The sequence below is a fragment of the Notechis scutatus genome, chromosome 9, assembly GCF_049901735.1.
Source record: "Notechis scutatus isolate UNSWTSFEM ecotype Mainland chromosome 9, rNotScu1.2, whole genome shotgun sequence".
Classification (NCBI taxonomy): Eukaryota; Metazoa; Chordata; class Lepidosauria; order Squamata; family Elapidae; genus Notechis; species Notechis scutatus.
In genome coordinates, this window is record NC_142017.1 from 16,747,169 (window position 1) to 16,768,477 (window position 21,309).

Genomic DNA, 21,309 nt, shown 5'->3' on the forward strand with positions numbered 1-21,309 from the left:
AGGAAGGGAGAAAGTTGGCAGGAGAAGATCAAAGAATAAAATCAAAGTTGGTCAGTTCGGCTTAAACCAGATGCAGTTTCTGAGGCCACAGCATCGTTTTTTGAATTCCCAGAATTGCAAAACTCAATGTTTGCTGTTAGCTCTGAACAGCATGTTTCAGAAAGATATCCCAGTGCATAGAACTAGACAGCAGTGAAGTTCATCCTCATTTTCAAAATATGTTCCTAAAATCTTTCCTAAATGTTTGCAAACTGTAGTTCCAATGATCTAAACCAATTCAGAAGCCTGGGAAAAGTCTCACCTCTACGAATTGTGGTTTCTGTTGCAAGAACTGGAAGCTATTACAGATTCCAAATTTGTCTTCCCCGGATTTCTTAGAATTTCCCAGCATTCCGCAGACATTCCTTTTAACTGGAGGTGTGCAACTTGATAATGCTGTCCACTTCCCTAAAAAAACACGGATGTATCTTTGAGACCCCTTCAAAACTAAGCCAATTTTTGGACATCACAGAATGAGACAAAGAATCGGCGACTGAACAACAACAACAGGAAGGATGGCTAATTTTAAATGTAATTACATTCAGTGTGGTTTCAGTGTCTGGGTTTTGTTTTTTTTAAGAGAGGTTCGTCATGTCATTCAACAAGAAGTAGAACCTGGAAGAGAAAGTGTGCCCCTGCTTTTAAGGGTGAATTCAGGGATCAGGTGAAACTATGATGTGCAGCATTGTGTACCCAGACTTAAAGTGTGTAATTCTCTAATTGAGGAAGGGATTTATTCATCTTGCAAACGAATGTTCTCTCAAATCTGAACTAATTCTTCTGGCTTACTTTAGAATAGAATAGAATAACAAGAGTTGAAAGGGACCTTGGAGGTCTTCTAGTCCAACCCCCTGCTTAGGCAGGAAACCCTATACCATTTCAGATAAATGGTTATCCAATCTCACCTTAAAAACTTCCAGTGTTTGGAGCATTTACAACTTCTGGAGGCAAGGAAATTTCTTCTTAGTTCTAAGTTGCTTCTCTCCTTGATTAGTTTCCACTCATTGTTTCTTGTCCTGCCCTCAGGTGCTTTGGAAAATAGCTTGGCCATAAGTTGAGAACTACCTGTAGATGGTTTTCAATAACCACAGAAATAATAGTTGCATGAAAAGAATCTAAAGAGCCTTCCGTGCAGTTTTGGAATTCGTATTGGTAGTTTGGTGAGAGAGTCTCCAAAGATTGATGGAAGACATGGGGGATTGGTGCAGTGGCCTAGTGGAGGCTGTGAGTTTGATCCTATGTGGGAGGGGGAAAAAATCTCTCTTTGGGTATAATGAGAATATTACCTGCTGAACAAAATTCCACATTGGCAACAGGAAGGGCATCCGGCCAGTAAACACTCTACTAGCTCCATTCAGTTGCCCAGACTCCACCCTGCAAGGGATTACGTGGTTGTTAAAAGAAGAGGATAGGAACTGGCATGGGGCCAGGTTACCTGAGGAACCACCTTGTCCCAATCACATTGACCTGTCCCACCTGGTCAGGCAGGGAAGGTATGTTGCAGATCCCATTGGTTAAAGAATTTTGATGAGCGGGTCCAGAAAGAGAGCCCGATGTAGGAGAAGGACAAACAAAGCCTAGGGGCAGAGTCAAGAGAGTAATCAGCCTAGAATCATTACGTTCCCACAAGCAATCCAAGTCCACCTCTTCTTGAATTCTGTCAACTCTCATCTAACTCCAGTCTAATGCTGACCATTAGTTGACTAGATTCCTGTGTGTAGGGATGAGCAATAAATCAGCTGATTTAGAACTTAGTATGTGTTCCTGATTCTTCATGTCTTCTGTGTCCTTGCTCTCTACCCTTTGGAACACCTCCCACTCTTCTGAAGCAAATCCACGCTCTCCTGCCCTTCCAGAAGAGTGTCAAGACTCAACTCTTGCCAATTGGCATGGGGGTCTATGAGAGACATGCTATCCCGGGGGGCAGTCGGTAAGTTGAGGGTACTCCCTCTTCTCCTTTCTCTTTTTGATAACACTTGTTCTTAATTCTGTTTTCACTCTGTTTTTAGTGATGCTTTTTATCCTAGGGGTTGTTGTTGTTTTCATAAGCTGTCACTTATCCACTTAGGTGAGATGGGAGGTGTAGAAATGCGATCAATGAAAGAAATAAGCACATAAATCAAATTCTGGGAAGGAAAGGAGAAAAATAACACAGAAGGCCTGTGTGTGTGCCTGGATTTGTGTGAAGGGGGGGGGCATATTTGTGAAGCCGGACATAAGTTATCGTATCAGTGTTTGAATGGGGTCATTTATTTTTAAGTTCTCTTCTGGGATCAGCTGTCCAGTTATTTTCTGTTTTGGTGTAATGGAACAGAATGCTACCGTTTTTGAATTTGCTTTGAGGGAAACAGAATGGTGTCAGTTTGAGAGATAAGCAAGAGTGCCCTTTCCCCGCCTTTTTTCTTTTTAGTATTGTTGTGACCAAGAGATCTAAAAGATAATGGTGATTGATTTCTGTCGCTTACACATACATGCCTCAAGGAACTATGAGGTAAAGTTAGAGTCGGGGAAAGAGAAACAAGAGCAAATGAGGCAAAATATGAAGTCTTTGAGACCCACTTGTCAATGGCCTAAATTTGGCCCCCAGAAAAGGGAGAGCAGTAAATATAAGTTGCAAACCATAGGCCTGTCCAAGAAAGTGGATTAGCTCTGTCCAGCTTGGATTCCTTCCAGATGTGTCAGCTTTAACTTGGCATTAATAACAATTCTTGGCATTGCCTATGATGGTTGGGGACTGTGGCCATTTGTGGGACGTGCAGGCTGATCAAGAGTAAGGTAGATTGCAGTGCTTTCGTTGAGTAGTGAGCATGTAGGGACAGAGTAAGGCTGTGTGTATATTTGTAAGTCCAACCTGTGTTTCCCAAGTGTGTCTACTCTACCGTACATAAAACTCCCAACCTATGTAGTCAACCCCTGAGAATTCTGGTGTTTCAACAGGTCAGGAAAGTCCCAGAATTAGAAATTGGATTATAAGGTGTTAGGAAGATCAGTACAATTGATACCAAAATAATGAAAGGGCTTTTTTTATGGAGGAGGTTGCCAAGCATCAGAACCACACATAAATTCCAGTTAAGATGATTTATTGCTCATGCCTATATACAAGAATTTAGTCAACTAGTGGTCAACTAGATAAAGAATCAATGGAATTCAAGAGAGGTTGGATTTAGACCATTTGTAGGGACGTAATGACTCTAGGCTAACTGCTCGCTTGACTCCACCCCAGGTTCTGCCTGCTCTTCTCTTACAGAGGGGACAGAGAATTACTTGAGGACCATCAGAGTTCATTAGTGAGAGTAAGCCTGGTTGTCCAACTCATGTGACCGATCAGCATGCTAGTGAATTGGTTCCCAAACCAACTTAAAACTAATTTGGGAAAAGAGGCCACCCAAGAGTTTCTCCGTATTATAATATTCCAAGAATTTTCAAGATGAGGTCACTAAATTCTCATGATGGGATTTTGGCCATTTTTGAAATTTTTAAACTTGGGTCATTTTGTAGGATTGCACAGTGGTGCCCAGAGCTTGCAAAAGTTTCCAGATTTTGCTTTGATTACATAGATGCCCTTGGTGGAACATAATACTCTTCTCCTAGATCAGATTTACTCTCGGGCTGGCTGAATGTCAAGTATGCGGGGTAATGTGCAACACTATAGAGTTTGCTTTGGAGAGTCAATGGGAATTTCAGTGGACTGACATGGAGATTAGGCCAGGACATTTGTGAGCTGGTGGGGCCGAGGCAAAACTGAATAACAAGTCTTTTCATTTCTCTGGTGCGAAATCCAGCCGATGTTTTTCTCTTCTGATCTGAAATATGAAAGAATCTGTTGACTTTTAATATTCTTCCACTATGCATTCAATTTGTACGTCAAAACAAACACGATCAAACAGAAGGATGACTGCACTGGCTTGCTTTGGTTTCATGAGGTTGCAGTGATCTGAAGAATGTCTAGGTAATTAGAGAAGTGATGACAAGTGAAGTTATTTACATCTTTATCGTTCAATTTAAGCTTGGGGAACTGATCTGCTGAGCTGCACGGCTCTTGAAGTGAACATTCGGAAAGGTGTTACTACACAAACATTTGCAAGGACAGTTCTTGGGAGTAGGATGAAAATCTCATACAGGTTGGATGAGACACGGGGCAAGAATGCAAATGTCAGGCTCCAGATTGGAAGGGGTTGGATTGACACCAATGGATGGACTCAGGAACTATATTAATAGCCATAGCACTTTGACTTATATACTATTTCACAGTGCTTTTACAGCCCTCTCTAAGCGGTTTAGAGAGTCAGCCTATTGCCCCCAACAATCTGGATCCTCATTTTACCGACCTTGCAAGGATGGAAGGATGGAGTCAACACTGAGCTGGTCAGGATCAAACTCCTGGCAGTGGGCAGAGTTAGCCTGCAACGTTGCCTTCTAACCACTGTGCATCATGGATGGATGGGAGGGAGGAAGGGAGGAAGGGAAGGAAGGAAGGAAGGAAGGAAGGAAGGAAGAGCAATAGCACAGACTTATATACTGCTTCACAGTGCTTTACAGCCCTCTCTAAGCAGTTTACAGAGTCACCCTCTTGCCCCCAACAATCCAGGTCCTCATTTTACCCACCTTGGGAAGGATGGAAAGGCTGAGTCAACCTTGAGCCTGGTGAGATTCAAACTGCCAAATTGCAGGCAGACGGCAGTCAGCAGAAGTGGCTTGCAGTACTGCACTCTGACCACTGTGCTATTAAATAATATAAATCTAGGTTATCCAATCTGTTGACAGAGGAGGAAACGAGAGAAGCAGACAGTTTACAAGGTAACAATTGACGTCCGGTCCTCAACTTATAACCCTTCATTTAGTGACCATTTAAAACGGCAACAGCACTGGGGAAAAAAATCCCCATGTCCATGTGATCAAAGTTTGAGCAATTGGCAAGCATCATATATTTATGATGGTTGCCATATCCCAGGATCATCCTTTGCGAACTTCCCAGATAACTTCCGACAAGTAAAGTCAATGGCGGATTCACCTAACAGCTGCCGGGTTTCTCATATCGTCCATTGCAAAAAATAAATAAATAAAAAGATTGTAAAATGGGGTGCGACTCACTTACACCACCACCTTGCTTAGCCATGGAAATTCTAGCATTTAGACTTGTATACCGCTTCACAGTGCTTTACAGCCCTCTCTTAAGCGGTGTACAGAGTCAGCCTCTTGCCCCCAACAATCTGGCTCCTCATTTTACCGACCTCGGAAGGACGGAAAGCTGAGTCAACCTGGAGCCTGGTGGGATTCGATCTGCCAAATTGCAGGCAGCCGGCAATCAGCAGAAGCAGCCTGCAGTACTGCTTGCACTCTAACCATTGCGCCACTGCGGCTCATAGAAATTCTAGTCCCAATTGTGGTTGTAAGTCTACCTGTACTTAAAGCTAATCAGTTCCATTATGTTTTGGTTGGCATCTTGTCATTAGGATTTGCCTGGGATGCTGATAATGATTGCTATAGATTTTAAGAAGCGTGGGCTCGTCAAATTGCTTAACAGAATAAGAGATCTTTGGAGATCTTTTAGTCTGATCTTTGGAGATCTTTTTGGAGATCTTTTAGTCCAACTTCTTGTTTGAGCAGAAGACCGTATACCATTATGCACAAATGGCTGTCCAATCTTTGTTTTAAAAACTTTCTGTGATGTAGCACCCACAAGGCAATTCCCCCTGATTAATTGTTCTTACTCTCAGGAAATTTCTCTTTCGTTCTAGATTGGATCTCTCCTTGATAGGTTTCCCATCTGTTACTTCTTATCCTTCCCTCAGGTGCTTTGGAGAATATCTTCCAATGCTTGAAGGGTGACAGCCCTTCAAGCATTGGAAGATATGTTAAACCAGCAAGCTTCTTCTTCCTGAGGATATCTTATGGACTCTGGCTGATTTCCAGCTGTGCTTTGATCTTGATGACTAATTATAATGTATAAAACTTGACAGAAAGTGGCTTTTTAAAAATCAGGATTTTCTTTTTACTGATTAATTCCTAGCCACAGTATAATTAGGGGGCAGGGGGTTGAAAGGATTAAATTTGCCTTGCGAAGTCTCATATATGTGTGTGGATGTGAGCGAAAGCATAGACAATCTGAATGACTGACTGAATTTTTAACCCGAAATTCAGTGGAAAATATTTGTCTTGAGTTTCATCCTAGTTACCAGAAAAGCCAAGAATGTGCTTTGGTTATTGTGGGACTCAAATGCATCTTGACTGTACTGGACAGGAAGCCAAGTGATGGTAATGTGAAAGTTAACTGGAAGTTTATATTCTTAAGAACAGGCTTACTTGTAGCTTCTTCTCAAAAATAAATTCCTTTCTTTTGAGTTTATAATTCCTTCTTTTGCATTTAGGAGAATGTTAAAAATGCTTTAGGAGAATGCTGAAAGAAAAAAGATTCAACAACATCAGCCCAATATGTTACTTTTTCTTTTCTTTGCATTACTTTTGGTAGTCCACATCATTGTTTTATATGTTTTATTGTAATTTTTTATTATTATTGTAAGTTGCTCAGAATCATTGAGAGTTGGGTGGGGACACACATTTAATTAATAGTATTACGATTGTCTCCCCTTCCTCATTCTGTCCTCATAGCTATTTCATCAGGCTGAACTGTGGCTGGTGCGTTTCCATAGGGTGCTAAGTCAAGATTTAATTGCATCTAAATGTGAATGTCAGGAAGAAAAATGGCTTCCAGGCTGTGAACCAGAGAGTAAGCAGTGAATTATGACTTATAATTCTGTAAGTCATTAAAACCATACTTTGTAGTAAGTTACTGAATTTTGGATCGCCTTAAGAATGAACTCATCTTGATACAGATTCTTTGCTGGAGTAGCTTGACATGGTAGACTGTAGCAATAGCAACAGCACTTAATACTTGTATACCGCTTCACAGCGCTTCACAGCCCTCTCTAAATGGTTTACAATGTCGGCATATTGCTCCCAACAATCTGGGTCCTCATTTCACTGATCCTGGAAGGATGGAAAGCTGAGTCAACGTTGAGCTGGTCATGATCGAACTGCTGGCAGTCGGCAGAGTCAGCCTGCAATTCTGCATTGTACCTCCCAAGGGATTTTTGCTGTGTTTTTATACTATCGCAGGAAGATCCCCTTATCTTGTACCTTAAAAGGGACACTCGATCCATTGTCATTGGATGTCGTTTCTCTGCTGCGCAGTAAGCACATATTAGAACAGGGATCAATAAAGTGCCACACTTTATTGAGAATGTCATGGACAGTCAAGGAAACAAACAAATAGATCATGGATTAAATCATAGTTCCCACATCAAGCACAAAAGATCAGGCTCAAATTACCATGTTTTGAATATATTATGTCAAAACTTGGCTGTCTGGAGATAACTATAATGTTGCAAAAGGTAGAAAGAAAGGGAAGAGGACAAGCAAGACTTAGTTACAGTGACGAAGAGGATACAATGAAAGACCAGGTTAGGGAGAGATCGTCATCCAGAAAACCTATGTGGTTGCTAAGAGTCAAGAATGACTCAAGGGCACATCATCAGTTGAGTCAATGACAATGTGTTAGCAAAGTCGTGAGGTTCATCTTCTCTTCTGCTGTATGGAGAGCTCAGAAGTCATTTTTGTAGCTGGCTGGACAAGCTGTTCCACTGAAAGTGAGCACCACTTCTAGAACATGGCAATAGCTGCCCACAGTCATGGTATGTGGAATTGAACTTGGGCCCAGGGAACAGTCAGATAAGGAGGGGAGCCCACAGCTGCATGACAGGCAGAGAAAGAAACTCGGAAAGGATCCTCCCTAACTTATTAGGCTGTGAAAAGTACTTGCAAGATTCTGCCATTGTAGCTTTACAATATTTTGACAGCTTTCTCATTTGGTCTAAGAGCCTCGGTGGTTAGAGTGGTTAGAGTGCAGTACTGCAGGCTACTTCTGCTGCCTGCCGGCTGCCTGCAATATGGCAGATCGAATCTCACCAGGCTCAAGGTTGACTCAGCCTTCCATCCTTCCGAGGTGGGTAAAATGAGGACCCAGATCGTTGGGGGCAAGAGGCTGACTTTGTAAACTGCTTAGACAGGGCTGTAAAGCACTGTGAAGTGGTATAAAGTCTAAGTGCTATTGCTATTGCCCTTCCTTCCATTCCATTCCATCCATCCATTCATCCATCCATCCATGACTTGCAGAGTTAGAATGCAGTATTGCAGGCTGCCAGGAGTTCGATTCTCACCGGCTCAAGGTTGACTCAGCCTTCCATCCTTCCAAGGTGGGTAAAATGAGGACCCAAATTGTTGGGGGCAAGAGGCTGACCCTGTAAACCTCTTAGAGGGCTCTAAAAGCACTGTGAAGTACTATATATGTCAAAGTGTTATTGCTATTGCCCTTCCTTCCTTCCTCCCTCCCTTCCCTTCCCTCCTCCGTCCATCCATCCATGATTCACAGTGGTTAGAATGCAGAATTGCAGGCTGACTCACTGCTGACTGCCAGCAGTTTGATCCTGACCGGCTCAAGGTTGACTCAGCCTTCCATCCTTCTGAAGGTGGGTAAAAGGAGGACCCAAATTGTTGGGGGCAATATGCTGACTCTGTAAACCGCTTAGAGAGGGCTGTAAAACACTATAAAGCGGTATATAAGTCTAAGTGCTATTGCTATCGCTATTTCTTGTCTAATCTACCTGAGGAAGGCTGACCTTTACCCCCAGTTTCAGCTCATCTCTAGATTGATTTTGCAAAAACCGATGGGGGAAAAAAAACAGTGCCACATTTCACAAATGTTTTAAGCTGATGGCTATCCAGCTAGCCCGAAACCACCAAGGAATAAGTGGTTATTGTTGTCTCTATGGGATTCCAGTCCCAACTGTGTTTATTTTGGTACCTCTTGGTACTGTACAACATGAGTGAAAATCTGAAAAGCTCTTTCTTTCCCCCCTGTGTCTTTTGTCTGTTCTGTTTTTTTGTTTTTCCCTTTCCCTGAAAAGAAGAAGCAGTACCAGAGAACAAAGCATTGGCCTCATTCATGAGTTCCAAGAATTTCTTTAAGCTCTTCTTGCCTTTCTTAGAAAATAAAATGTGTAACAATTGTCCACTGGTTGGTTAGGAATTCTGCGCATCTGTGCCCAGAAACACAAACCTCTAAATTGAGATGACCAATAGCATCTTGGAACTGGAGGGAATCCTTCCTTAGTTTGTTCTCTCTTCTATCCTATCAGGAAGCCCCTGTTGTCTGATTGTGCCAAGAACAACATTTAAAATAGAGCCGCTTGCTGTTTTTATCCAATCAGGGCATTAAGAATTGTTTTAAGAAATAACTGGCGTGCGTACAATCAGAGTGATATTTATGAAAATCAAGATTTTAATAGGCTTCATCAACATATAATAGGAAGTCACAGAAGATTGTCAGAGTATATTCATGAACTGGAATAGAGCTTAGTAACAAGCTCAGCCAATGAGAGCTGAGTTGAGGACTGAAACTTAAAGAGAGAATCTGGGCGTGATTTATCTCTGTTCTGTAGTCAGCTCTAAAGTGAAAGAGATGCTTGCTTGCTTGCTGAAAACTAGAGCTCTTCTCGGAACCTATAACATGTCTGCTTCTGTTTGAGTTTGCTCCATGTTGGAGAAATCTATAACTGGTTGGTAAAATTTATTTTATGTGTTTATAAAGAAGTTAAACGAAGCCTCAGCCATCTGTGTTTACTTTTCTGGCACTGAATTTACGCTGCAATACTCTGAACAAAGATGGTGTGTTGGAGAAGACCCTTCTCCAACACACCATCTTCTGTGGCTTCCCATTACATGTTGAAGACTCTTGTTGAGAGTCCCTTGGACTGCAAGGTGATCAATCAGTCAATCCTGAAAGAAATCAACCCTGGCTGTTCTTTGGAAGAGAGATCCTGAAGCTGAAGGTCAAAGTGTTGTGGCCTGTCATCTCCGGCCCCTCCAGCAACTGAATCAGAGGAGAAGGAGGAGGAGGTGTGGGAATCAGGGTCAGCCTCAGGCCAACCTGGGAGCTCCAAGGCGGAAAAGGGAGTGGAGCTGGCAGAAAGAGAGAGGCAGAGGTAAAGCCTGGGCCATCCATCAGCCCTCAAATGAAGAATCAACAGCCTCTAGGTCTGGAGGTGGCTGATGAGGAAGAGGAGGAACAACTGGGTCCAGTGCCTGATGCACAGATCCGCAGAAGGCAGAGAAGAGGAGAGCCGTGGAAAGCCGTACGCTGATCCTGGGGAAGGAAGAGCTACCACTGCTAACAAGGCCCCACCCTAGCTCTGGGGTTAAAAGGCAGGGGATGGAGATGAATAGATGTGGCAGACAACTATTTACCTGCTGGCCGGCTGGACTTGTTAGCTGTGAGAGAAACTTTTTGCTGGAGCTGCTGGCATTCCTAATAAAGGAATTTTTTGAGTTCACATCAGAGCATTTGTCTTGTTTGGGGAGCTGGTTCAGAACACAAATACTTTGGCCACCAAATGAGAAGAGGGGACTCCTTGGAAGAGACCCAAATGTTGAGAAAGATGGAAGTCAAAGGAAGAAGGGGACAGCAAAGGAGGAGATGCTTAGATAGTGTCATCAACCCAAGGAAAATGAATTTGGATAAACTCCAGGAGATAGTGGAGGACAGGGGCCTGGCGTGGTATGGAGGTTACAAAGAGTTGGACATGACTTAGCAACTGAACAACAGCAACAACACATCATCAACAACATGGAAGATGATAGAGCTGAAGGTGTTCAGATCGAAGTTAGAAAGCCATTGGCATGTTCCTGCAGTGGGTTAGACTAAATAGTTTCTGATGTCCCTTCCCGCCCTTCGGTAATTTTGTGAAAGCATCATGACACATTGGGTTTGTCAGTCAGCACTGATGCTACCCAGAAACATCTGAAGAATCAAAGCCTTTCACACTTTCAGGAATTTGCATGCATGACAACAACAGAAATCTCAGTAACATCAGAACAGAGCACAAGTTGTTTTGCCAGCCCTTTTGAAGATCTCAAGTATGTGGCATCCATCCTCTTGTCTCCTTCACTTCTGACCATCTGGCTCTCCTTTTCCTTCTCATCCTTTGCTCAAGGCAATATATTTTAATGAAAAACAGCTCATCTTTTGGCGTATTCGGGTTGAAATCCAAGTCCTTTTCTCTCTTTCTGAAATGATCCAGCTCAGGAGCTTCATGACAGTTTTCCTTGACCAAATTTAGTTTCTTTGGCCTCTTGAGTTGGGTATATGTTCTGTATGTTGCAACACTCCTTTACATGGTTGAAGAAACAGAACCAGGTTCACTAACATTCAAATAAGTGGTCATGAAACATGAATAAATAAAATCAGTGGAAAGATAGACTTGGGCAGAGGGAAGCTGCAGGTGAGATTATCGGAGATAACAGAATAACAGAATTGGAAGAGATCAAGATCTCTTCTAGTCCAACTGTTCTGACCTAGGCTTCCCAAAATCACGAAGCCGACTCCTCGTCCTGACAAAACCCCTTTTATTTAAGAAAAATGAATTCCTCTCCAGCAAACTCCCAGCAAACAGTCTTTCAAGAGATTGCACAACTACAGACTTTTATCAGGCTGAGAGAGTTGCCAGGCTGATATCTTCCAAATGCCATGCTGTAGCAGCTATTACTTGGCAAGAAGTCAGGAACAGATCTTCACCCTAATGAATTGAACTAATTGCCTCCTGCAAACACCCCTCCCCTTTCACTTATCTTTATTCCCTATGGGGGGGGGGGCATTCACCTGTGCCTTTACTCCTGAGTCAACCCTTGTTCCTTAACTGTTCCCTTCTCCTGGCAGCTCTGTGCATGTGCACACTGAGAACAGGCTCCAGCTGTTCTTCTACCCCACTGATCTCTGACTCTGAAGGCAGCTGATAACTGTCAGACGGCCATGGCCCCATCTCTGCCTCCGATGCACAGCACTCATCAGAGGCTTCCCCAGACTCCAGGACTGGCTCATGTTCCTCCCCAACCTCCTCACTGTCTGAGTCTACTGCCAGCTCCGCTGACCGCTGGTGGGCCATAACATGAACTCCCTGCTCAAGCAGAAGACCCTATAGGTTCTGCAAACTGGAAGATAGTAGGAGGTAGACTTATTTCAGGCTTATGTGACCATGTTTGACTCTTACCTTGAACTGTATTACTTTTTTTTCATTTCAACACATACTGTAATTGGGGGCAGTTGCAAGAGAGACGGAAAGCAGGTTAGGGAGCTGGATGTGGTCCTAAATGCATGGATTTATGCGTTCAGGAATTGGGATTGATTTCTGAGAAATATAAACGCGGGAAACCCATGGAGTTCAAGCTTTCCAAAGGGTCTTCCTTGGTGAAATTCAGCCCCAACATGTGGCAGGATGGTAATCCAAGAGAGGAGTTGTAGAATGAAACGTTTTGATGGCACTGGGTTGGGAAACAGATCTCAACTCATTTGTCCTGAGACAACCTCTCCTTAGTCCCAGCTGAAGATGGAACAGGAGAGCTGTCTGGTTGGGCAATCATCTGGTTACTTATCAACTGCTCATGTTGAATTGATTCAGCTACCAAAAGGCAACTTGTGCTGTGGCCAAAAGAAATTCCTTTGGAAAGAAGAGCTTAAAAAAGATATGTTGAGAGTTACGGTAACACTTCTCCAAACAAAAGAGATGATTAAAAAAAAATTAAAAACGTGGGTTGTTGGCTAAGGTTGGAGAGCACACGCTGATCCAGATGTCTACAGAGATTCTCAATCATCCAGATCACAGTTGTCCCAAAGGTGCTTTTCCAAAAGGCAACCGAACTTCCTTGTTTCTGTACATTTCAGTGATTTGGCTTCTGTCTTCCTTAAAGTGTACTGCACAGTCCAGGAAAGCTAAGCTATTTTCCTAATATCTTCCTGTGTGAACTTAATGTTCCTGTTCACAGCATTGATGTGTTTGGACAAGAAAGTTCAGTTGCCTTTTGGAAAAGCACCTTGGGACACTCATCCAGATGAAGAAAGAAGAACCAGCCAAGGAGAAGTTCTTTCATCATAGATATTCTAGAACAGGGTGTCCAACCTTGGCAACTTTAAGACTTTGGGACTTCAACTCCCAGAATTCCTCAGCCAGCTGCTGGCTGAGGAATTCTGGGAGTTGAAGTCCACAAGTCTTAAAGTTGCCAAGGTTGGACACCCCTGTTCTAGACGGTTTCTTTATCTTAAATCCATCTTCCCGCACTTGTTTCCTGGGACAGCAATTCCCAGAACCCAAGTCATCTTAGATAGGAGGGTGAAGATTCATTTTCCAAGCTTGTGGGTTGGTTTCTAGGTAACCTACTAGACTAGGTAATACCTTCAGTGGAGTCCCCTAAACTTTGCTGAAAATGTTACCTAGCTTGGTAAGGAAACATTCGGAAACCAACCCACAAGCTTGGAGAACAAACTTTCATCCTCATCCAATACCTGACTACAAATATTCTCCACTATTGCAAACCATCTTAGATATTCCTAGGGAGTCGATTGAATTGTGAGGTAGGATGACACAACTGTCCCAAAAAGTATTGAAAGAAACCCTGTTTTCCAGTTGGCCCTTATTTTTCCCCCCCAGGCAATGATTAATAGCATTTTTGGCATTGTAGTTGTCATGGAGCCAGAGTCAGCCTATGACCTCCAAGCGGTGAAGATTTATATGTCAGCAATTTATAAATCTCTCTCTGAAAATGAAAAATAATAATAATAATAATGCTGGCTTTTCTTTAGAAAACACAATGCAAACCAGTCCAGCTAAACAATCTCTGGAAAATATTAAGCTTATTAACAGGAAGAACCCCACAGCTCAGTTGTTTTGCATAGAGAAGGTCCTGGGTTCAAGTTCTTCTCTGTGGATTGGTTTGTTTTTAAGGATGAGCTAGCAGTCTCTCTCAAGAGTCTAACAGGGCAACTGCAGGCCAGAAGAAACAGTGTCTGTCTTGAGTTTATAGTTTAACTCAGAGGTCCCCAAACTTGGCAACTTTAAGACTTGTTGGACTTCAACTCCCAGCTGGCTGGAGATTTCTGGGAGTTGAAGTCCACAAGTCTTGAAGTTGCCAAGTTTGGGGACCTCTGAGTTAAACTAAACTGAGTTCAGCAGATAAAACAAAAAGTGCCGTAACTGTACTTGCAAAAAGTATTTTTTTTGTTTTTGTTTTTGCTCTTTCGCCTTGTGCGTCCCAAAAATTACCCTTTTCTATAGTATTCCCATTGGAAAAGTGGGAAGAGAACAGCCCATCTGGATGCTTGAAAGTGCCTTTAAGGTCACAGTTTAAGTAAAGTAATAAAGTTCAACAAAATAAGGCCCCAAGGTGGTACACTAAGGGGCATTGTGCCATGCCAGGAGAATCAAACTTGCTTGTGAATCAAAAGGAAACGCTGATTCCAGCAGCAGGATTGTTTTGGTTCCATTATGAACCATTTCCTGGCCTTGCAAACCAATTCCACCCTTCTGTGCCAGGACTCGGGAGTGCACGAGCCATGTGGCTAAGCTTGTCAGGAGGACGGGGAGCTCCAAGAATCCTCCTTAGCCTGAAAGAATGAACTCTCTGGTCCATTCCTGTAGCAAAATATGGGACAGTTGGTGCTGCTGTCTTCTATCGATGCTTCTCTTCCCTCCTGTGAAATTCTTGCACAAATTGGTTGCTTTTTTTAAAGGCCTTGCTTATTCACAGAAGGTCTCTGTCACAATGAGTTGTCGCAGTGAGCAACATGTATTAGTTAAGAAACTGATGAGTTTCTTTTTCAGGGCCCCGAGGGTGATCGCTGCCTTTTCTTTCCTCCTCCTTCTCCTCCTCCTCCTCTTTTCCTCTTCTTCTTCCTCTTCCTTCCCCTCCTCTTTTCTTCCTCCTCCTCCTCCTCCTGTTCTCCTCTTCTTCCTCCTCCTCTCTCCCACCTCCTCCTCCTTCCTCAGCCTCCTCCTCCTCTTTTCTTCTTCCTCCTCCTCCTCTTCTCCTCTTCTTCCTCCTCCTCTCTCCCACCTCCTCCTCCTTCCTCAGCCTCCTCCTCCTCTTTTCCTCTTCCTCTTCCTCCTCCTCCTCTTCTCCTCTTCCTCCTCCTCCTCCTCTTCTCCTCTTCTTCCTCCTCTCTCCCACCTCCTCCTCCTTCCTCAGCCTCCTCCTCCTCTTTTCTTCCTCCTCCTCCTCCTCCTCCTCCTGTTCTCCTCCTCTTCTTCCTCCTCCTCTCTACCATCTCCTCCTCCTTCCTCAGCCTCCTCCTCCTCTTTTCTTCTTCCTCCTCCTCCTCTTCTTCCTCCTCCTCTCTCCCACCTCCTCCTCCTTCCTCAGCCTCCTCCTCCTCTTTTCTTCTTCCTCCTCCTCCTCTTCTCCTCTTCTTCCTCCTCCTCCTCTTCTCCTCTTCTTCCTCCTCCTCTCTCCCACCTCCTCCTCCTTCCTCAGCCTCCTCCTCTTTTCTTCTTCCTCCTCCTCCTGTTCTCCCCTCTTCTTCCTCCTCCTCTCTCCCACCTCCTCCTCCTTCCTCAGCCTCCTCCTCCTCTTTTCTTCTTCCTCCTCCTCCCTTTCTCCTCTTCTTCCTCCTCCTCTCTCCCACCTCCTCCTCCTTCCTCAGCCTCCTCCTCTTTTCTTCTTCCTCCTCCTCCTGTCTCTCCTCTTCTTCTTCCTCCTCCTCTCCACCATCTCCTCCTCCTTCCTCAGCCTCCTCCTCCTCTTTTCTTCTTCCTCCTCCTCCTCTTCTCCTCTTCTTCCTCCTCCTCCTCTTCTCCTCTTCTTCCTCCTCCTCTCTCCCACCTCCTCCTCCTTCCTCAGCCTCCTCCTCCTCTTTTCTTCTTCTTCCTCCTCCTGTTCTCCTCCTCTTCTTCCTCCTCCTCTCTACCACCTCCTCCTCCTTCCTCAGCCTCCTCCTCCTCTTTTCTTCCTCCTCCTCCTCCTGTTCTCCTCTTCTTCCTCCTCCTCTCTACCATCTCCTCCTCCTTCCTCAGCCTCCTCCTCCTCTTTTCTTCTTCCTCCTCCTCCTGTTCTCCCCCTCTTCTTCCTCCTCCTCTCTACCATCTCCTCCTCCTTCCTCAGCCTCCTCCTCCTCTTTTCTTCTTCCTCCTCCTCCTGTTCTCCTCTTCTTCCTCCTCCCTCTCCCACCTCCTCCTCCTTCCTCAGCCTCCTCCTGCTCTTTCTTCTTCTTCCTCCTCCTCCTCTTCTCCTCTTCTTCCTCCTCCTCTCTCCCACCTCCTCCTCCTTCCTCAGCCTCCTCCTCCACTTTTCTTCTTCCTCCTCCTCCTGTTCTCCTCCTCTTCTTCCTCCTCCTCTCTCCCACCTCCTCCTCCTTCCTCAGCCTCCTCCTCTTTTCTTCCTCCTCCTCCTCCTGTTCTCCTCTTCTTCCTCCTCCTCTCTCTACCATCTCCTCCTCCTTCCTCAGCCTCCTCCTCCTCTTTTCTTCTTCCTCCTCCTCCTCTTCTCCTCTTCTGCTTACTCTTAAAGAGGGCTGAATGAGAGGTCCTTGTGCAGAGGTTCTTAATTTTCCTGAACCTTTAAAAAAAATGGCAAACTATTCAATATACCCCACAGAAATGACCCCACACTCCTGGTGGGATCAGCTCGTCTCCCCAAGACCAGGTCACTCAGACGTTTGTCTGTTTAATTTTAAAGAATACAGTTAGCATGACACGCATTACAGAATGGAAAATTTGCCCCTCCCCCGGGTGTCCACAACTCCCTCCCTCTTCCCCCCCACCCTTGCTCATTTCTTCCTGCATTTTTTTAGACTGCATCTCTTGAGCAGAAGAAAATATTTTCCTTGCAGGAGTGTTTTTTTTTTTTAATACAGCTCTTTCAGTGGGAGATCTCAGGTTTTGAATTTCCTGAGTGCAGAAGATAATTGCACTCCAGTAGATACAGGATGACGTAGGGAAGTCAGAAGGAGCCCCAGGGACCTCCATTCAGAAGCGTGAAATAATTGTCTGGGTAAACGGGTAAACAGAAGGTTAACGAGCTTTCTGTATAACTTGGCTCTTTGTTTGAAGGTAAAAGAAGGTTCTTTCTCCACTCCATGAGAAAAGTACGAGACAACAAGCTTTAACCCACAATCAAAGTCCTTTGCAAACCAGAAAGCAATTAGTTGAATGCCAAAGAACACACAGAGATCCCAAACCAAAAACAACAACAACCCTTTTTTCTTTTTTGGGGGGGGAACTAACAATGTAATGTTGCACAAAAGCTGCATTTAGACTACGCTGTGGTTCTTGCAGGAATGTTGATAACTTTCCAGTCATAGTTTGGGAATTGAGAGGTTACAGTGACATCTTTAATTGTTTATTTCTTTGCTCATTATAAACTTTAACAAGGCTGTCCACTTCAAACAATGTGACACAAAATAAGAGGGAGTGGGGGAAGAACGTCCTATAACAATAAATAGACACTACTTAAATGCAAGATGTAAAATGTGAATTTTACAGGCGTCTGCTCTGAAATACTGGAATGGATTCACAAAGGATGAATAGATTCCAGAATTGTCCTTTCGATTTCCAGGATATTTACAAAGTTTCTGTCTGCAATTGACCTCTATTAGATGGAGGTAGCTTCCCACTCTAGTTGCATCCCTGAGCTGACTGGGTGAAACAAACTTCAGATAAATTTTAGATTCAGCACGTAATCTCCTCCTAGTCTCTTTCCCCCAATTTTAAATCACTTTCTTTGATTGGTTGTTGGAAACTAACGTTAGAATCATCACTTTTGGTTTGTTGTTTTTACGCTAATGTCCAGCAAGTGGATAGTTTTGAAGAAAAGGTAATCCAGGAAAAATTTTCCCCAGGAAAATTTTAGATTCTCTCTTGTGACATTTATCTGGTTGGTTTATCCGGTTCATCCTTAGCTCTCCCAGGAACAGACTGTGATATTTTACATGCAAGAAATCACATCCCTGATAATTTTCTCTCCCTAAGATACTAGTTCTTATGAAGGACTGCAAGCAGTGCATGCAGAAATCTTAGGTTGCAGAGGGGAGTTTGTATTAGAATTCCAATTATATTGCCTACAAGCTATTTACTGGCCTTCCTTTGTGTTTGTGTATATGTGCTAGAGCAGGGGTCGCCAATCTTTTGGACCTCAGGGACCACCAAACTCATAATTTTAAATCCTGCAGACCAGAGACCCTGGGAAAATCCCCCAAAAAGTCTGCAGGAAAATTCCCCACCCTGTTTTCCTACCGATTGATCGCAGGACACCGTCTCCAGCTCCGTTCTCAGAGGGAGGGAGGGAGAGAGAGACTTTTGGCTTCATGCAAGGAAAGCAACAGAAGCAGCAGAAGCCTTTCTTTCTCTCCCCCAAAATTCACTAGAAATGAGCCTTTGTGAGAATTGTCGCACTGACGCAGCCTCTTGGAGCAGGAGGCCTTGCAGGGTCCCAAAGACTCATTTCTGGCGGAGTTTGGGGGAGAGAAAGAAAGACTTTTGCTGCTTTCCTTGCGTGCAGCCAAAAGCAGCAGAAGAAAGAAGCTGAAAGAAGCAGCCCCGTGGCCAGGCGAGGTGCGTGGGGTGAGTGGGGCAAGTTCCCCCCTCTGCCCTTTCCCCCCTCCACTCACTATCTCATGTTGTTCACAATGCAAGTGACGCAAGCCTTGTGTTCCCACGGGCCATGTGGGCGATGCAGCCTTGTGTTCCCGTGCAGCCTGGATTAATTGCTTTGAGGGGTGTTTGGGGGGGAGTGACATTTCTCTCCAACCACCAAAATTGTCTCATGGACCACTAGTGGTCCCCACTGTGCTCAAGGAGAGTTCCCCAACTTTTCTGTCTTTGCGGACTGTTGGGGGAGGGAGAGGGGATCATACTGTGTGAGTGGTGGGTGTGTACACACATAGCTCCATTGTGCAAGTGGCGACCACATGCGCCTGGTCATGCAAACAAGATGTGCATGTGTTTGCCCATTGCTCGCACAAGAGGGGATGTGCGTGTGCACACACACTTCCCCGCCCTCCACCTCTGTGGCCAGGTTCTGGTCAGTTGACTGGCTGATAGTGGGCCACCATACAGGAGTTGGGGACCCCTATGCTAGAGTACTTCTCTCTTGTCTGTCTCTCTTGCACACCCAAGTGCACACTATGTGTCTGTTTATATTTTCATAACTGCTTCATTCTCATAAAATTTGCAGCTGTGTAAATCTTTCTTTCTTAGTGCAAACTTTTAAGATGCCTTGGTGCAAAAATTGGTATATTTATTATGCATCGTACACATGGTTGATGTAACCTTTATGCCAAAATGTAAACACTACTCCACTCCTTGGCGTTCCTCGATTATAATTTTGTTTTTCACAGCATTTTCAATTGTAATTAAACATTTTGATATTGATAAATGGTTAATTCTTGACAACAGCCTGACTCTTAAGCCTTGTTTCAGAAATAACCACTTATATTTTGTTCATCGCTTCCTGCTCGTGATACGATAGCTATCTTGTTTTGGATGATATTACATTTTTGCACTATAGATTCCAACAGTTTAGATTTATACTTACAACATTTATTAGCATACCATCATATTAGCGTAAGTTACAGCATGTTATGATAGAAACTCCTTTTATCTTAGTATTTTATCTTACCCCTTGGATTTTACCTTTGGGTTGTGTATTTTTAAATGTTGACCGAATAAACATTATTAGGAACTCTTGTTAAGTACGTTGAATGTGACGTTGAATCACATTTTTTTTCCTTGTTTTTTTTTTTCCTCTTGCAGCCAACTGGGTACATGGAAAGCTCCATTTCCTACAGTTCAATTGAAGATATTCAGTTGCTCTCTTGGGAAAACGCCCCAAAGTATTGTTTACAACTCACAATTCCTGGAGGGACAGTCCTGCTGCAGGTATAGTAAACACAACTGAAAACTTGTTTTGCCTTCTTATTGTCAAATCTTTCCCTTTTTTCCTCTTTGCTCAAGTCCTTTTTTTTCCTCCTTTCAATATTTTGTTATATATTTATATTGATTGATTGATTAGCCTATAGGCCATATCAACATACAGATTCAAACACATATTACCAATAAAATTCTAAACAATTTAAATGAGAGTAGGATAAAATACGATAGTTATAGGATAAAATACAAATAATTTAATACATAAATGTGTAAAATAGAATAAAATGACATAAAATTATATTTTCTATCACCCCTGCACTCTACCCCAATCAAGCCTGCATATGTTGATCTCAGTCAGACCATTTTAATCAGAAATTGTGCTGTATTAAATGTTAAATTATTAACTTAATTAAATTAAATTATTCATTTGTCAACAAGTAGAATACAGAAATACAATGAAAAATGAAAATAAGGGAAGGAAGTGAGGGTGGAGTGTAGGATAGAGAGGAAAAAGAAAAGTTTGACTCCAACTTTTTTTTTGGTGCAGTAGAGTAAGGTAGTAACATAAAACTTCAACTTTTTTACTTTTATATAATAATAGATACCAGCCATTTCTATAACAGCAAGCCTATCTAATCAACAAAACCCCAAATCAAGGTTTCATTGTTGATGGAGTTAGCCGAGATGGATGAATTGACTGCTTTGATTAAAGTTTAAAAAAAAGGAACACAATTTATTTTGTTTCTACTTGGAAAGAGCTTTTGGACTTTGTGCTCTTTGTTTGAGTCCAATTATAATGTGTAATGGGGAAAATTAACTCCATTAGTTGATGATAGATTTCAGCATCAGGCCAATGCATTCCTAAGTTGCTGCCTCACCCAGAGGGATAGGATCAAAATCACGTGAAGTGTTAGTACCGGTACCACTTTTACACTGCACCCGTGAATCCGCACTGCACCCAGTTTTGGTCACCACGATACAAACATTGTTGAGGCTCTAGAACAGGGATGTCAAATTCGATTTCATTGAAGACCGCATCAGGGTTGTGTTTCACCGCAGGGGTCCAGGGTGGGCATGGCAGGATGGGCCTGGTCATTTCGATGTCACTCATGGTGCCTGGGGTCTGCCTGGGGCGCCCCAAGCACTCTAGCCAGCGAAAACGGGCTCCCAAGCTCCGTTTTTGGCTGCAATGGCCTCCTGCAACCCTCTGCCAGTTGAATATGTAGCTTAGGAGGGCCTTCCCAAGCTCCGTTTTCACTGGCACAGGCACTGTGGGCCGGTCCTTCACTATTTCCAGGGCAGCCCCATGGGCCAGATCTAAGCACTTTGTGGGCACAATCCGGGCCCCAGGCCTTGAGTTTGACACCCCTGCTCTAGAAAGAGTGCAGAGGAGAACAATGAAGATGATAAAGGTCTTAGAGGCGTACAGTGAGCAGTTGAGAGAACTGGGTATGTTTAACCAAAAAAGAGGAGGACTAGGGATGATATGATAGCAGTCTTCTGAAGTTGCTCAAAGAGAAGAGGG

General features: G+C 43.6%; 1 protein-coding gene across 1 annotated transcript in view; it reads left to right on the forward strand.

The window, feature by feature from the left end:
- CMIP (c-Maf inducing protein) overlaps window positions 1–21,309 on the forward strand; it is a 172,117-nt gene that overhangs the window by 77,301 nt on the left and 73,507 nt on the right. Inside the window, exon 2 of the mRNA XM_026672056.2 lies at window positions 19,668–19,793. Within this exon, the coding sequence (XP_026527841.1) occupies window positions 19,668–19,793 (126 nt within the window). The remainder of the gene's footprint in view (window positions 1–19,667; window positions 19,794–21,309) is intronic.